Genomic DNA, 17920 nt, shown 5'->3' on the forward strand with positions numbered 1-17920 from the left:
ACTCCATCAAACCCACCTACCCACAAACGAAAACATTTCGTTTTGAAAATATTATTGGTAACCTTGGACGGCCCCTTAGGTGCTGACAGTGTATCTTTTAACAAATCAGTCTTGTATTCAAAACAGACTTCTATACGAGATGGGCTTTTACACAGGACACTGCCGTATGTATCGCGAAAGCTGCCAGAACGCCAAACACTGGCGTTCTAGTATTGCAGGCTGGGCCTTCTCGCGCTCCACATTCTTCGGTGCGCGACTCGACTTAGTGTAGTTTTCGGCTCCCAGTCTGCATATCCCCCCCCCCCCCACGTTGCTCTTGTGCTGCATACATGGCATAGTAGCAGGATAGTTATTCAGGTCAAGTTTGACTCTGTGAGCGTTGAAGACTGCCACTCAACACAACTGGTGCATGGTGGAGAGGAAATCGGTTTCAGCTACCGACTCATTGACGCAAATCAACAAAGGATATCCTTGAAAACAGCCTCAAGAAGTCTCCAAAGAGAATAAAAGTGATGATGACGATGACTCTAATGTGTGTGGTCGATGGTGTCTGGGTGATTTGTGCAGTACAGGCTCTATGGGTGCATAATTCTGATGCTGCAAAAACCAAACAGTTGCAGCGATAATGTATAATTTACGTAAATGCACGAGCATAAAACTTATTCGAGAGAATGAAAATATTTCTTTGGCCATCCAAAGAGATGGCATAGTTGTTGTGCCGCTGGGCATGCAACCAGCCTATGTACCGGGATAAAACATGATGTATGGCAAAGGGCCACCTGCATGCTCAGTCCAGGGAAGAGACAGAGTCACACCAGCTCTATCTGCACACGTGGAGCATGCAGTTCAGTCTCCAGCTCGTAGCTCTCTGCAGACCAAACATCGAGCATGGCGTCAGGGGATGCTACAGCCATGCCGGGAAAGGACGAAGTGCAGATGAGTGGATTGCCCACACATCGCCTTATTAGCAGCATATCCGCCACTAACTGACTGTGACGCGTATAATACTATACACTGAGACCAACATGTGTCTGGTCCGGACGATTAGAGACTGCCAATACAAGCTACACGCCATGCAAGACATCCATACCAGCAGCGAGACGGTGAAGTTGCACTTCTCCTCAGCCAGCATCAAGACCTCACGGGTGAATTCCGTCCCATGCAGCAGCACACATACGTCTTCATGGATTCGTGAACTCATGGCTGGACACGACTGTGATGGAACGCGATGCCAGGCACCCACTAGCAACCAGAGAGGAGATAGCATCATGGCCACTGAGTGCTATGAAGAAGGGCACAGCAGCGGATATCAGCTGGTGCAGGTTGAAGATCTGGTGACAGAACCGAATCAGAAAAGCAGAGATATTTACTGTACATTGGACAAGTCAGCACCGTCTTTTGACATACCGGTACATGTACGCTGAAGTCGCTTCACAGGTAGAAATTCAACAAGGGGCGGAAATTTGAGAGGGGGCGTATCAACGGGACTGTACGGTATGAGTACACTATCGGCCATGCACATGTACTGGCAGCCTAATGCGCTTACTGTAAAGATGATGTTGTGAGATTCCTCCAGGGCAAGACGGTGCTCTTTCGCATGGCGCAGGATGCCAGACCTGCAAGAAACCAAACATACAGCTAGCAGCTATCACCAAGTACAATAATGGACGAAGAAGTGATTCTCTGCCAGTGCAGACATCATACTCATAGTGTCAATGGCAGTGGCTGCCAAGAAAAGTTCAAGTTGACAATGATTTTTGATGGTTCTAGCCGTTGCGTTGTTGACGACAGGTTGAAGCTTAGCTGCCACACGGTCGCAGCCAGTCCAAGCAACCATGACGTGTACTTCATTACACACACCGGAACAACATTGGCACTAGCTGGGTGCGTGCGTGTGCGCGCGCATGTGTGTGTGTGCGTGTTAGTGTGTGCTCAGCACATGGGCTTGCCTGATAATAGGAAGTTCAAAACTGGCATCTGGTTTGTGGAGTAGCCAGACTAGTACGGACGGGAGAAACAGGGTCTCAGATGCCCAGGAAGAGACCGGAATAGACTGGCTGACGTCAATCTAGACATGACACAAAGCAAGAGGAAGATAGCATGAAACACACCAAGAGGAGGATAGCAGGATGTTACAGTGAAGGTGTACAACTTGTCAAATGCCACTGTAGAACTGTACATCCTGGTACAGTCGTCCCTCTCTAATCCGGCACCTTTTGCTACGGCATTTTCTGCTGGATTAACGAGGGTGCTGGATTAAGAAATCCTGCCCTCTGACCCGGCCCTACCCAATTGCATGCATGTATCATACGTCAAAACGCAGGGTTTTTCCGTGTCGACCCCAATATTTGGTGCACGGCTTTATATTCTCAACTTTTCTCCCGGAATATACACAGTGATAAAGTAAAACAGAACATGTTCACATGTATACGTACTCTTGCACACACACGCACAGTCGATTTACGACTGCCGGATTATGAAAATCAAACTACGTGCAGTTTGAGCGATTCGTTTCAAAAAGTCACTGCCGGAGGCGGAATTCAAGTGCCGGATTAAGATGTAGGAATTGAACGAAAAAAATCGGTTTCGTCCGAAAGTGCGCCGGTTGGCAAGGGTTCCGGATAAACAAGTGCCGGATTAGAGAGGGACGACTGTACTACACGTTGGGCAGAATGTCGGTAGTCAGTTGACAAACTGCAGTAGAGACTGACACTGAGCCGGTGGGAGTCAACCATGCATAAAGGTGTTCTTGAATAACGATTACACGTGCCGCATTTTCCGGAGTATAAGCTGCACTGGAGTATAAGCCGCAATCAGATTTTTTTGTCACGAAATGCAGACATCTAGACACCCTGTGTGTCAAGGTCAATTCGACCATCGTAGTATATGCCACACCTCTTGGGTGTCTTTTCGTGACTCTCTCTTGGGTGTCTTTTCGTGACTCTCTCTCTTGGGTGAATTGACTTTTTAATATTGTTGTTTGTTTGTTTGTATTCTCTATTTAGAGTGGGAAGTCCAAAACAGACCCTAGCCTAATAACAATGGTCCCACTAGTGGGGGAATGCTGTATATCTGTGCATAAGGATCAGTGAGTGTAACAGCAACTAGTAGGGAAAGAAAGAGAGAGAGAGAGAGAGAGAGAGAGAGAGAGAGAGAGAGAGAGAGAGAGAGAGAGAGAGAGAGAGAGAGAGAGAGAGAGAGTAATATACTACGGAAAATATGGCACACCCAGGTCTGTCATGTAGCGTTCCAAGGGAAGCCGCAGGGTGAAGGAATCAATGCTGCAAATGTCGGTTCTCACCACAATGACCTTGGTTAGGTGTGTCGTGTCGACACACGTCTTTGCGTCGTGGAAGGCTGTGCCGCTCCAGGCAACATTGATGCCAGTGCCATCGGTGGTTTCTTGAATCAAGGAGAAGAAATCCGCCAGCAGCATCGGAGGTGTCTGCAGTTCAGTAGCAGAAACCGTGACATAAGAAAATCGCTTGAAATGTCATCTTTGGATATACCGTGTTGTTGAGCTTGGGGCCTCTGCTACTGCAAATTCAATTCAAAATATTGTGCACCATTGTAACCCACACCAAGAGTGGGTTCAGTGCTCTTCAAATACTGACGCTATAAAGGAGATTGAAGCCCCAGGGAAACCGTTTGAAGGCATAACGGATACTTGGAGGTCACAGAGAAGCCAAGTCATCACTGTCTTGATGCAGGCAATACCACTTGAAGTGCAATTATATTACTTTTTTAAGTACAAGACAGTGCAACATTTGATGGTGAGGTTATAGCTTGTCCAGAGGGTCACCATTATGTACGATTACTATTATTAACAATGCATCTGACTTGAACCCCAACAGCACACACAGCAACAGAGGCAGGCTGCCGACATACCGATGGCAGAGATGGCACCAGATTGTCAGTGGCGCTACACACTGACGTGACTTCAGCCTGTTCGGGTAGGCTATCCGAGGTGATGCACGGGCCATCTGCTAAGCTGCTCCCTTTGCCATCGTCATCACCATCATCACCGTCGTCACCGTCATCATTGCTAGCACACAAACCTACATCATGCTCCCTCGGTGTTTCAGTCGGCATCGGCTTGTTTACACTATCAATGTCCTGTTGACTGTTGCTTGACATGCCGTTGTTAATCGGCCAGCTAGCTGCTATTTCATCCACCGATTTCTTGATGAGCGGCGGCAGAAGAGCAAGAACGTGTGGATCGGCCTGTGTGGCTAGCTCCGGTGAGCAGCATGCTGCGGACCCAGCATGTCGGCAGTGATCTGTGGCCAGTGCAGCATCGTCACGGTCGGCTGGTGTCCCGAGATGCAGCTTTGGCGACGGTGGTGGTGGTGGTGATGGCTGTGGTGTGCCGAGAGTGGCCGGTGACCTTGGCCTTTTCTTCTTCTTCTCAGCCCCCACCGCATTCTGTAGAACGTAGAAGGGACGGGAAGTGCAATCATTGCATATTGACATGGATCACAACAAGTACAACTGCTCCTACAAGGTGCATGCAGAAAGCACTGAGTGCATGCCAGAGCTGGGCGCAGTGACACCAATGCATGCAGCATTTGGCATTTGGCACACTCACTGCAACCCTACCGCAGAGTTGACCAAGGCCCGACTGTACGCAAGACAGCAGAGAGTTGATCGCATAGGTTACTTATGAGTAGAATGCAAAGCCGTTGTAAAATTCCCGTGGTGGCCGAGGGCAGTTTGATGTATGCTGGTACTTTGTAAGGACAGCACTGTATTATGATGTGTAGTATTTATAACATACAGGCTCTTCATGTACTGTTCATCCTCCCTAGTAGTAGTTCTGCTACCTTTGACCCGACCTCTGAGTCAGTGCCTGCGCTAAACAGTGGTTATTGACCGTGTATATAAACATTCTTGTTGACGGCGGATTTGTGTATGGGTGTATATGAACTGAGGTATAAATGTCTTTCAGCTGCACAGTTGCAAAGTTGGCTGCACTGTACGTTGGTCGTGTCAAACACGACCAACGCACAGTGCAGTCACCTTCAACAACACTAGTATACCATAGCGTGTCCCTTACCAAGGTTGCAGGTGATGTGCTGGAGCTGGTCAAATGATGTTTACTGGATTTGCTGCCACCGCGTTTCCTCTTCCTCTGAGACGAAGCTGCACTCACTTCATCGCAAACAGTTGCTCCAGCCTACAGCCACAAGAGAAGATGTACATACCGGTATACCGGCAAAACATCTAAGATGGCCGTCACCTGTTTGCGGGGCAAGCTACTCCATACTTGGCAGGTACAACCCGTTATACTATAGTATGACCTCACAAAGTTCATGACCTTTTATGCAGAGCTGGTATCAAGGTGTGTACGGTTGTAGAGGACTTGCCCCGCAAAGCCTAATGGCGGGAAATTGATGCATGCGTCCCATTAGCTGCATTGGGTGATACGGCCGTGGACAAAGAAATCCGACCCGCGAGTCAAATGCAGCGCCACGTTTCCATTTCAATTACATCATGCACGCGGTCCGAAACACATCCGAGGGTCGCATTGGCCGCATGAGCATTGGCGCTGATTTCGGCACGTGGGTCGGGTTTCTTTGGCCACGACTGTAAAACAAATAAGGAAGCACTGTTCTTGCAAATCGATGCATAGGTCACATGATCATACAGATGATGCATAGGTCACATGAGCATACAGATGATGCATAGGTCACATGATCATACAGATGGTGCATAGGTCACATGATCATACAGATGTTTGCACAGAAATGGAGGAGTGGAAACAAACTACAGTGGACAAGATCGGAACGGCAACTCATATCAAACAACACTGGGACTTGAAGACGACAGGCACAGAAGAGCTAGTGAGCGAATGTTTATGTGTGGTATGCCACAGTGCGAGTTAGAGCGAGAGAGAGAGAGAGAGAGAGAGAGAGAGAGAGAGAGAGAGAGAGAGAGAGAGAGAAAGAGAGAGAGAGAGAGAGAGAGAGAGAGAGAGAGAGAGAGGGAGAGAGAGAGAGAAATAGAGAGAAACATGTACCTGCTGAGAGCGCTCCTCCTGCTTTTCCAGGCACTTGACGATAAAACTGGGCAGGTCCCTCCAGCTGCAGACCGACCGGTAGGTCTTTGGCAGAATGCAGTCGTCAAATAGGTCCACTTCATACTCTTCAAGAAGCCATCTGTGCCGCAGTGCATGGGAGCGCAGAGCAATAGTGAATAATAGTAAGCCAAAGGCTCGTAAGCAGAGGATTATCAGTGTAAAGACACTGATTTCCACGTTTGATCGTGACAGACTCATAATGCACGTACAAGTAGTGGAGAAATGGCGGTGAGAGCTGCACTCCCAGTGAAATAGCAGGAAATACACGCCCAGGCTGCCCACACAATGCCCGCTAACCTAGCGGCTGCAGGTGGGCTCTTTGCCAGAACTTCGTAACTTTAATAGAGAGGGTGAATACACTGGTTTCCACTTCCGATTATGGGGTACTAGCTGTGCTAGTATTCGCCAGCAACAATTGGCGGGGAAATACCCGCCTGCCCACACAATGCCCGCTAAGCTGCAAGGTTATGCAGCAGAGCTCTTTGTCAGAACTTTGCAGATTAGAGAGAGTGCGCTGTGTGTGGTGTGTATGTTTTATCACCATTTCTCTACTATAAGGACGACGCATTGGAGTCTTCACATCATTCGATTACAAACTCTCACTAAATTGATTATCCCCATCCGGACTTGACAGTACGATAGCATTTTAAATTTGAACGAGAGAGCTTTAAATTTGAACGAGAGAGCTTGGAAGCTCAGGGCCCTACGCTATGCTTTGTTGCTTAGCTCATCGTGCATGTTGTTAGAACTGATGGAAATATTTCCTGGGGCCGGCGCTGACTCTGCCGATCACGGGCGTTCTGGAGTCGACGGGATGTCTGTCCTGACGTTTCCTGGGACCGGCGCTGACTCTGCCGATCACGGGCGTTCTGGAGTCGACGGGATCTCTCTTCCGACGTTTCCTGTGACCGGCGCTGAATCGCCCGTTCACGATTATTTTGGAGACGACGGGATCTCTCTTCCAAAATATGTTTTTGCTGACGCATCCTATCACCTATTCGGCGTCCATTCTAATTTCATTTCCTCCTCGTCTCCCTATTTCTTTCCAAATCTCTCTCTACATCAGGGAGTCGTATACATAATACGACGAATATTGTGGCCAGCTGTTTGTGGCCAGCTGTGTTTGATGGTACGGTACGGGACAGATACGGGAGCCAGCAAATATTGTGGCCAGCTGTTATGTAGAGCCTTTGTAGTCACAGATACGGGACAGATACGGGATAGCTCCAGGCGTGACACAAACAAACAAACAAATAAACACCAAATTAAAGCTGTGTGGACCCTGGCTAGCGCCAGACGCTACTGAAGTAACGTCTTCTGCATAGCTACGGGAATAAAATTTACTTCTCATCCCACACGACCACCTAAATTAGGCAACCACGCACTCCATGCCAATCTATTCCCCCCCCCCCCACAGACACATTAAATTATACTCTATCATCTCATGCATGGCTTCGAGATACTCCTTTGTTTGGAACAGAAAGCATCAACAAGGACTTCACACTGCACCGGTACTGTCTGCAAACACTCCTGACTTTACCAATACGTGCAGTTGCCAATGAGTAAAACAAACTCACCGATCATGGCCATCCTGCTTCGGACCAGCACGGCATATATGCCTGTAGAACTTGCTGGCGGTTGAGAATTGCTTGGAGCACACCGGACAAACCGGCCGGAGTTTGAGAAACGATGGCAGTTCGTCCTCGGTGGTGTCTTTTGCGTCGCTGCCACTGTCGGCTATTGTGGCTGTGTTGCTCTTGGTGATAGCGTTGGCCAGTGAGGGAGAGGTGGCAAAGTCTTGGCCTGGAGTGTCTGGCAGCATACCGGCATCTATGTTTCCCTGCGGTGTTTCCAGTGGAGAACATTCGGATGAGTCAGACTCGGCCATGCTTACATCTAAATCATCTGCGGTGTCCTTGTGGGAGCCATTACTGGCATTAGCAAGACCAAGAGAAACAGGTTGAGGATTGGAAGACGCAACACAAGTTGGCGGCTGGGTATCTGCCACGACTGCTGTGAGTGCTGCACTGCATCTCATACCTGACTCTGAGCAGGGTCCAACCTCGGCGTCTAAACAGACGTGTGTCTGCACAGGGTCAGGAGAACCAGCGCTACTCTTAGATGGGAAGTTGTTGTCGGCTTTCGAGACCTTAGGACTAGATGCAACCGTGTTTGAGGTGAGGCATGCCTTTGGGCTGACTGAACACGAATTTTTGTTCGAGTTGCGCTTCGTAGGCAAATCACAGTTGCTCATCAGCTCCGCTTCCATGCATACTATTCCACCTTTCAGCAATGGTGGCATTCTGGCTGATTCAGGCTGGGACAATCCTCTATCGGTCATAACTTGGGTGCGCACTGGCCCATTAACCGGATCGTGAATAGATTCATTTTGTGTTTCGTTAGGCGTGGTGGCATCTTGCTGGGCGGCAGAATACTTCTGCGGGGCGGGTGCATAGGGACGTCTCGACTTGCATCCCTCTGCATCTTTGATAGCATCCCGGGCACAGAGGTTAGTTGACTGGCTTGTCTGTGGCAGATCTGATGTAGACCCATTCCCTGTCAACATATCAGAGCTGTTGCTGCTGCTGTTGCTACGCGTCAAGTGTACCAAGCCACCGCGCATGAACACACACTCTGATCTGGCCTGCCTCTGTCGAATGCGGCCATGCTTCTTGCGAGGGGACTTTCCCTTCTCAACCTTCTGCACACACACACACACACACAAATGCACACACACACGCACACACACACACACACACACACACACACACACACACAGGCGTACACACACGTACACACACGGACACACACAATCATGAAAAGTAGGCCAGAAGTCAGCGTCTTCTTGTGTCTTTGGTTCAGTTCTGTTGGTGCCGGGGCACCATTCCACGTAAACTGCACACTGCACGTTTGCTACTTCAAAGTACAAATGTAAAATTCTATGTGTATAACACTGTACACTTACGCAGAGAGCTTTCAGCAGGGTGGCCATTTCTTCACGGATCCAGCGTGCCTGGAAGGCTGGCGTCTGTCCGGGACTTTTGCCTTGGTGCTGGTCAGTACGTTTGCGCTTCAAGGCCTGGTGCACAGCACTGCACCGACACAAAAAAAGGACAGTTCACACATCAGGCGAGAGTGTAACTAGCATGCTGAACCTGCCGGCAGGCCACATGAGGTTTGTATGCATTTGTAGTGATCACTTGTGCTAATACAAGTCTTTCTTACAGTACCTTGCCAAAATAGCGTTTTTTTTAAGCTTAAGGGCTTCACGCAATTACCGGTACTTCATAAAGAGAAAAGAGGGGTGGCAACTGACAGCCCCTCTATGTTCATCTTCACACACAGAGGGGCATGCAAAGTCTGATATCTTGAATTTAACACACTCCATAAGCTGACCCCATAAGCGTACACGCCCCATAACCTGACCAGCAACCATAAGCTGCCCAGCCCCATAAGCAGCCCAGCCCCACAACCAGACCAGCCCCATAAACAGGCCAGCCCCATAAGCTGACCAGCCCCATAAGCTGACCATCTCCATGAGCTGATCAACCCCATAAGCTGACCAGCCCCATAAGCAGCCCAGCCCCACAACCAGACCAGCCCCATAAACAGACCAGCCCCATAACCTGACCAGCCCCATAACCTGATCATCTCCAAGAGCTGATCAACCCCTAGCACTATAGATGCTGGAGTGTGCCGTGGACATGGCTCTGCTGTACTCATGACGTTGGACTTCACGTGCCACCGCTATGCTTCTAACTTACTTCGAAGTACTCCAACAAGGCCAGGCCAGCTGGTATGTGGCACCGTACTAGCGTGCCTGAGAATCAGTCAATTCGGTCAACATCATTGGCAAACAATACAAAACTGATGTGGGTGTGTACCAGCATACAGAGTTCAGATAGCCGGGAGCCGGTTAGAGTCCACCCTGGGCTATGCCCCTACCTGAGTAGGAGTAAACTCTGGACAACAGCAGCAGCACCAGCAGCAGCAGCACCAGCACCACCAGCAGCACCACCAGCAGCAGCACCACCAGCACCATCACCAGCAGCACCACCAGAAGTAGCAGGAGTCATGCACACCCAAAGAACACTGACAATCATGCATAACAGTAACATAAGCCGATTCACTTACTCCAGATGGCAGTCATCAGTCTGCAGCTGCTGGAAGTGAGCCACCAGATCATCTGCCGTGTGGTGCAGCTCTCCACACACAGCACACTGGAAGCACACGCCCAGGTGCGAGAGTGCAACACGAAGCAAACCTTGAGCCATCCAATCGGGATACGATGACAAGAGCGCCGCGGACCCATGGCCCTCCTTGTCTGGCTTCTGACCATGGTCAAATGCACTAGCTACATGGATGTTATAGCGTTCCAGCAACCAGCTGCAGGAATAAAGAGAAAGAACCAAGAGATCCGAGACAGTGAAGCAAACGCCACTAAAAAAATACTATCTTCAGGATGTACAGTCAACTTCGCTTATAACGACACTTGGCGGGGTATCAAAATGGTGTCCTTATTCGCGAAGTGTCGTTATACCCGAAGTCTCATTATATGTATTACAGTGGGATGGGACTTTGCTCTGGGCATGGAAATTCTGTCGTTATCAGTCGCGCATTGTCGTTATATCCGCAGTCGTTATTAGCGAAGTTGACTGTAGTGAAGAATTTGACAACTCATCAACCCTGCATACAGGACCGGTCTACTACTAACCTACGCAATGTGTTTAAGTGTGTGTGTGGGGGGGGGGGCTTGTGTGTGCATCCTTTCTGTTTTTGGAACACGAGCATGAATGTACTGACTCTGTGAACAAGAAATAATTGCAGCACTATGCTGTGCGGGTGTCTAAACTACAGTGTATTGCGACCGATTGTGATGATGTCACACAAACCGAGAGCTGGACATGCGCGTACACCCAGAGGCATTTTCTACAATCTGCAGTGCATACCATGACGTTCCTATTTACACGTACACGCGCGCACGCACATGCACACACACACGTAGGCACACACACACACACTGTGACACACACACACACGCAGGCACACACACACACACACACACACATACCTGCATAACCGTTACACAACACACTGATGTGTTTGTCAGTACACTCTTGTAAGCGTGTACACAGGAACTCACATGATTAAAACATTTTAAAGCAGAGAGACATTTTTATTGCAGCATATAAATACACTAAAAAGCAGAGCAGAGTATACTACAGCTTGCTTACAGAAGCTAGTACCTGCTGAAGTCCGCGTGTGCCCGGTGTTCAACATAGTGCCCGTAGAGCTGGGGACACTTGCCAACATGCGCATTACAGAACTCACAGCGAAATCCTGCTGGACAGGAAAGGAGCACAACATGAACAAACACGGATGGTAAAAGAAAGTCAAGCGGTTATCCACAAAATCCATTGTATATGTTGGACTCAGTAGAGCGTCCAGCCCCTATATGATGTCCAACCCCTATATAGAGTCCATTGGTCCAAAATCCACTGTACAGAGTCCAAACTTGGAATCAACTGTGAGCTCAAAGTTTAGATGGACATCACTCCCTGTATAGAGTCCAGCCAATTGGCTTCACCCCTATATAGAGTCCATTGGTCCAAAATCAACTGTATGGAGCCCAAACTTTGAAATCAACTATAAGGAGTCTTTATGTGGACAACACTCCCTGTATAAAGTCCAGCGAATTAGGCATCCCCTATCCAGAGTTCGAAATTAGACAAAAGGATCTGCTGTAAGCAGTGAATATTAACCAGAAAACGGCCTCTCCCTTTAATCCTTTACATCATTCACTTCTCAAGATAAAAAAATAAGTATTGAGGCGCCACTGCAGCCACTTCAATACATGAAAAACCCTACAAACACCATCCTCAAATCAAGTGGTCTTTTCGCAGACACTGCAAATTACAATATCTCAATCATGTAGTGTTGCCAAATTATTGTGCACGCACACACACACACATGCACATACCCACACAACGCCAAGAAAATACCTAGAAAAAAACCAAGAATCGAAAGAGAATAATGGAGAGCCAAGGATTAATTATTTGTTTTCAAATTATTGTGCACGCGCACGCACGCACACAAACACACACACACACACACACAAACTTATACAACGCCAGGAAAACAGCAAGAAAAGAGTAGAGACACAATACACATGCAACTCCAACAGCCATGCAAACGTCCACCCATTTACACGTTAAGTCAAGAGGGATAACAAATAATTATACGAAACGAATGCATACATGGGCGGATGCGCGCACGTTTACATACGTGTAATAGCGTAAGAGAGTAACATAGTGCAGTAGTCAGCATAATACTAGGACATGCTGAGAGTGCAATAGCAAGCTTCACCATTGCTCATGGCCATGCAAATGTTCAGCAGCACTCAGTTCCGCAATCTTCTGAAGATCAGCACTCCTGCAACAAATAGATAGCACAAGAATACGCGTATTACCGTAATGATGCATGGAAGCACACAACTACCAAGTTCTCAACGAATGTAATGCTCAATGAAAATCCATCCACTCAAAGACCTGTGAACAGGTGACGGTGGGGACAATAATCTATTAGTAATACGAGGAATAATGTAAGACATGTATAATATTACGAGGAAGCAAATCTAACGTTTTAACGGATGACATTTCTTCAAGATCCGTTGAGGCCGTACTGATTCATATTATGCTGTGTGTGGATATGGCAGAATACTGCAAGATCGTTAACATATCTTCTCGTTAACCTATGAATTTTGGACAATCGTTAAATTTGCGACTCGTTATAATAACATGTCTTACAGTAAGATCGTTTGTGCACACTCAAGATGCACAGACACACCACCATACATGTAGTGTACACAGTGTTTCACTTCACTGCAACTAAATTGAAATGAGATGATTTGAACAATCTGTACAGCGTTGCCGTCAGTCAGTCTTCCCCAAGATGGAAATGCAATGATTTGTTGTCACGAGGCAGTTTCACTGACACAATGTCATGTTTGTGACATCAAAACGGTTACTTCATGGAATACGAGTACCGTAAAGTACCGCCAGAGCGCCCCGTCTCGCGAGAGCGCCCCACCTTGATTTTACAGCCAAGGGAAGAAAATCGTATGGCAGAATGCTACTAAGTTTGTACGATGTGAGAACCTTCGTGCGCGCGTGTACTAAGGTCACACTAACTTGGTATGCTTTTATGTGGAGCTCGAAGGTAAACTGGGTACGGATTGACTGCACAATGTGCAATGTTTGTACAAGGTCCGTGTCGTATGACCTACAGACAGGAATCCACCTCCACAAGGCGGCCACGAAAGGACGAGATGGTGGGGCGCTCTGGCGGTACTTTACGGTACATGTATTAGCTTGAGAAGCTTTTTCTTGTCATCGGCATACGAGAAATCCTCCTACTACTACTACTAGTACACTGGCACTGCGTTTGTGGATCCCATTGTATTTGACATCATACTAGAGCCTAGTAGAGGAAGAGTGACGTGGAGTTCACATAATTATCACAGGGATAAAAATACATTTCTCATGAAATAAAATAATAATTGATGATAGCTAGACGATCGTATACGATTGATGCAAAGTCCTTGCAGTCCTTGAGGACTATTACGAAGTGGTTGATTACTTTTAGGGCATTCATTCAAGCAACATCAAACAAACGCGATACGATCCTTGAAAATGGAAAAAAATTCAAGCATAACGACAGAACAGCAGACCAATCGAAACGAGTAAAAGCTTCCTTACCTCAGACATCGTCCTGCCATGTAGTTGGACAGCCTTTTGACACGGTGGTACAGGCAGCTCTTGTCCAGTCAAACAGGGTATCCTTGTGGCGTCGAACGAAAGAGAGTGTCAGTGTATCTGACTCGTCAGATTGGAACTGTGCTGAACTTTTCTCGTTCTCCGCTTTCTGCTTTCATCCCTCGCTCTGATGAAACTGTTCAAACGCCTTACTGGCAGCAATGGCCAGCCAAACAGGGGATCCTTGTGGCGTCGAACGAAAGAGAGTGTCAGTGTACCTGACTCGTCAGATTTGAACTGTGCTGAACTTTTCTCGTTCTGCAATTTCTGCTTTCATCCCGCGCACTGATGAAACGTCTTCAGAGAACCACAAGACGCTTTCCAGATTAATTTTGATTTTGAACGTCTCCTTATCCTGCTTGGTTACCTCGAGACAGATTACTGTCAGCAACTGCACAGCAGAACTGGCAGCCATGGCTGAAGTGAAGAAAGGAATGCGCTGCCGGGCCACGAGGCAAGCAAAACTGAAAAGGTGTTTGTTCTCTTCAGTTTCGGGCACAACACACAGGACGGCGTGACTGGATAAACTGGACCCCTGGACCGTGAATAGGGGACGTGTAGAAAAAGTGTACTCCTTATAGGGGATTGCGCGGCAGGATGAAGCTGATCAAAACTGAGTGGACTCCTGGACCATGTGGACTCTGTATAGTGGATTTTGGACCAATGGACTCTATATAGGGTGCTGGACATCATATAGTGCATGGACTCTATACTGAGTCCTACATATAGTTTCTCCAGTACATTTGCATCAATATGGTGCTCTTTCCCTTGTGTACATGTGATACAGTAGAACCTCCCTTAGAGGACACCTCTCAAGTGCGGGCATCTCTCAATTAAGGACACCTTTCAACAAAGAATACCTCTCACAACAAAGGACACCTCTCATCTAAGGACACCCGTATCAACTAAGGATACCTCTCAACTAAGGACACCTCTCAGCTAAGAACACCTATTAACAAAGGGCACCTCTCAGCAAAGGACTCCTTCCGAGAACGAGGACAGGTCCATCCTGTCCCAACAGTTCCCAATCAATTCCTTACGCACTGTGTAGTCAGGACTCCTTCCCATGCATCTGCTCTGCAGTACAGTCAGATCTTGCTTATCCGGTCTTCTTTTATCCAGATACCTCGCCATCTGAAAGAAAATCGTTGGTTACCAATTTACAGCATATGCCATGCATACATACAATATGTGTGTTCGATTATCCGGTTCCCTCGCCTATCCAGATATTTTTGTGGAAAGCGGATGCGTGCGGTTAACCGCTATCTGTACCTACCTAACAGGGAGTCACACACATGACATAGCGGTTGCCGTTTCAAGGTTTTAGCACGCCCAACTGAAATCCAGGCAAGTGATTTCCATCTGCGCCAACGTGTATCATACATTATTCCAATGTATAAGGCTACACTATAAGCTAGCTCTCACCTTGCTCTTCCAGTGAGGTCAGTGTGGCGGAGAGAACTTGCCTGGAGCACCACGGCAGACTGTCAGTGTCAGTAGAATCCATTCCAGTCTGAGTACTACTGCTGCCACAGGCTTTCGAAGCTACGACGACACTGGCCGTGTGCTTGTGAGCATCTTCCGACTGACGTGACGGAGCAGTAGAATCAGATGCAGTTGATACGCTGACGGCATGAACAGCCTGATCGTCAGCTGCGTCCGATGCCACCTGAGCAAGCGAGCCACCCACACCGCCAGATATCAACGGGATACTGCGTACAGGCACGGCATCCATATCAGAGTTCATTCTTGCACTGCCACTGTCGTCTGCAGTGGGAGCACGACTGCGGCGGCGTATTTTTGTCTTGGCACAATCAGCTGATGTCTCCGTTGTGCTGCAATGCAGAGAATTGCGACCGTCAGCTGAAGACGAGAGATGGGTATGATCACGGGAAGGATTTCTAGTCATCACAGGGCATTCAGCTGTTGCTTGACTTGCGGCTTGAGTACTTATGACTGATTTATCTGCTACTGCCGTTGACTGTTGCAGCCGAGGAGACTCAGAGCCCGAGTCGCGTCTTGTATCACTGATACTAGTGGTACCAACAGCGGCCTCACCACCAGGAGAAACAGAGCCATGGCAGTTGTCCTTAGCAGCCACGCTGATGCTCGGAAGGTTGACATCATGACTTGGAGGAATGACATCATTCCTGGAATAAGTTACATCATTACTGGCATCAGTGATGTCAGCATCAGCACAGGCAGATTCACCCACAGTGCATTTGCCCGTATCGGTGTTGTCAGCGGGTGCGACGGCGGGACTGCCTGCAAAACTTGGTAGGATGCTGAGCGGGGATGATGCCAGTGCTCGTGACAGCTCATCAGGGACAGGAGCATGCGAGCTAATCTCACGCGACAGTGTTGCGAAGTCTTGATCAGATGACGGGCTTACATCTGCAAAACCATGCTCTGCTGGCTGCACGGCATCAGTAGGAGCAGGCAAGGCATCGTCATGACTTGGCTCGGGTTCGGGCTCAGGACCTGCTAACTGTATGCCGGACAGGTTTCCCAGCGTCGTCTCCATATCCAAACCAGGTGAGCGATTTCTCTCGAGTTTGACTCGCTGCCGGGTTAAACGACCTGTGGATGATAAGAAGACAATATCAGCGTCAGAAGCGACCTGCACGGAACCGCCGTCGTCCATGGATGACGTGAACGACGATGACGAGGGGGTTATCGGATGGAACATATCGTCGTCGGAACTGAAGTCGGCAATCACTCTCGGGACAAACCTCTCCTCGCCACTGCTTCTCTCCGTGTCCTCCTCAAAGACATGCATGATGTCCCGGCACGGTGATAGTAGGTACTGATCGCACAGCTCAGTCAAGCTTAGGTCAAGGCCAGGTCCTCTGCATGGTGTGTGTTCAATGCGCAATGGCACACTTCCTGGTATAGGTGGCTGGGATGGCAACGTTTCTGGTGGTGGTGGCGGTACCACAGCTGATACTGGAAGAGCTAGTGGCATCGTTGCTGGCGGCCCGTGTGCCAGCGGTGGACTTGCCGCCTCTGCACCGTACTGCATAAGCCAGCTTTTCACCTTTGCTGTGGCCGACATTTGCGTCGTTGGAGTGGCGAACTGAGGCAGCGGTAAAGAGATGTCGCGATATTGGCACTGTATTGCCTGGATGTTTCGAGGGTCGCACGGTCTGCACTGGGAATCCCTCACCGATAGAGGTATCTGTCGGACAGAAGAGTGGCTGGATTCTAAGCTTGAAACGCTTGAACCGGTGGTGCGCACTGCAGTACTACCAGAGCCACCACCATTGGAGCGTAGTTGGCCAGCTCGCTGCGTCATTCCCGGACCAAGATTAGAAGCCACCCGGGGCCACGGAGGTCGATGCGGTGGCGGTGGTGCACCCTTGGTGTTATCCCAGTGCGGCCAACTTCCGCCGCTCTCCGCTGCCGGGACCATGTTCAGTGCGGGACGGTGCAGCGCCGTGAACGGTAGGTGGGGGTACGAACTGCCATCCCAGGGCGGCCGAGCACATGTGGCCACCGGAGGCCAGGGCGGCGGGGGAAAGAACGGTGCGGCGGGAGGCGGCTCAACATGCAACCGCGGTCTTGTATGTCTATGCTCAGGAGCTGGACACACACACGCACACACACACGCACACACCAAAGAAAAGAGGCAAAAAGGTGGAAAACTGCCACTCACAGCGACGTACATCGAAGTCGACAGCATGTTACAAGGCGCGGGGACGCACAGTGCTCTTGATGACCAGGTTATCATGGTTATGGTTGCAGTCAGGAGCACTGTGCGTCCTCGCCTTGTAACATGCTGTCAACTTCGAAAACATGTTTAACCTATCAAGCAAGGCTTCTATAATAATATGATTGTACTAGTACATGTACATGTGCGTTGCATGCATGTGCATGCACTACAGGGCAATTTATAAGCATGCTAGTTTGGACCTGTTGGTACTTGATAGATAAACACTCCATCCATTCCCTGGCCTGCATAAGCTACAAGCCGCAAGCATTTCCAACACATCACAATCATTTCCCAATACAATGTTTTTTCGAACAT

The 17920-nt window shown here is 48.8% G+C and overlaps 1 protein-coding gene across 2 annotated transcripts; it reads right to left on the bottom strand.

Annotated features, from left to right (window-relative positions):
• Window positions 1-415: 415 nt before the first annotated feature.
• LOC135823104 (uncharacterized) lies at window positions 416-16812 on the bottom strand. 2 transcript variants are annotated; one of them, XM_065335938.1, is made up of 12 exons: window positions 15319-16812; window positions 11326-11419; window positions 10214-10465; window positions 9045-9171; window positions 7657-8780; window positions 6020-6158; window positions 5057-5176; window positions 3889-4425; window positions 3302-3445; window positions 1950-2068; window positions 1547-1616; window positions 416-1331 (listed from the first exon to the last, which is right to left on the bottom strand). In XM_065335938.1, exons 1-12 carry the CDS (start codon window positions 16670-16672, stop codon window positions 1182-1184), a joined length of 4230 nt encoding a protein of 1409 aa, XP_065192010.1. In that variant the 5' UTR covers window positions 16673-16812; the 3' UTR covers window positions 416-1181. The 2 variants fall into 2 exon arrangements, with proteins under 2 accessions (XP_065192010.1, XP_065192009.1); XM_065335937.1 differs by having other exon boundaries at window positions 11326-11422.
• Between the last annotated feature and the right edge of the window lie 1108 nt (window positions 16813-17920).

This window comes from Sycon ciliatum, chromosome 8 (genome assembly GCF_964019385.1).
Source record: "Sycon ciliatum chromosome 8, ocSycCili1.1, whole genome shotgun sequence".
NCBI classification, from domain to species: domain Eukaryota; kingdom Metazoa; phylum Porifera; class Calcarea; order Leucosolenida; family Sycettidae; genus Sycon; species Sycon ciliatum.

Coding starts and splice junctions, on each gene's coding strand:
- LOC135823104 (XM_065335937.1), bottom strand. CDS start 16,672: ATGCATGTCTTTGAGGAGGACACGGAGAGAAGCAGTGGCGAGGAGAGG. Junction 5,177..6,019: donor AGGAGGAGCGCTCTCAGCAG/GTACATGTTTCT, acceptor TTGTGGCTGTAG/GCTGGAGCAACTGTTTGCGA. Junction 4,426..5,056: donor GCACATCACCTGCAACCTTG/GTAAGGGACACG, acceptor TACGTTCTACAG/AATGCGGTGGGGGCTGAGAA.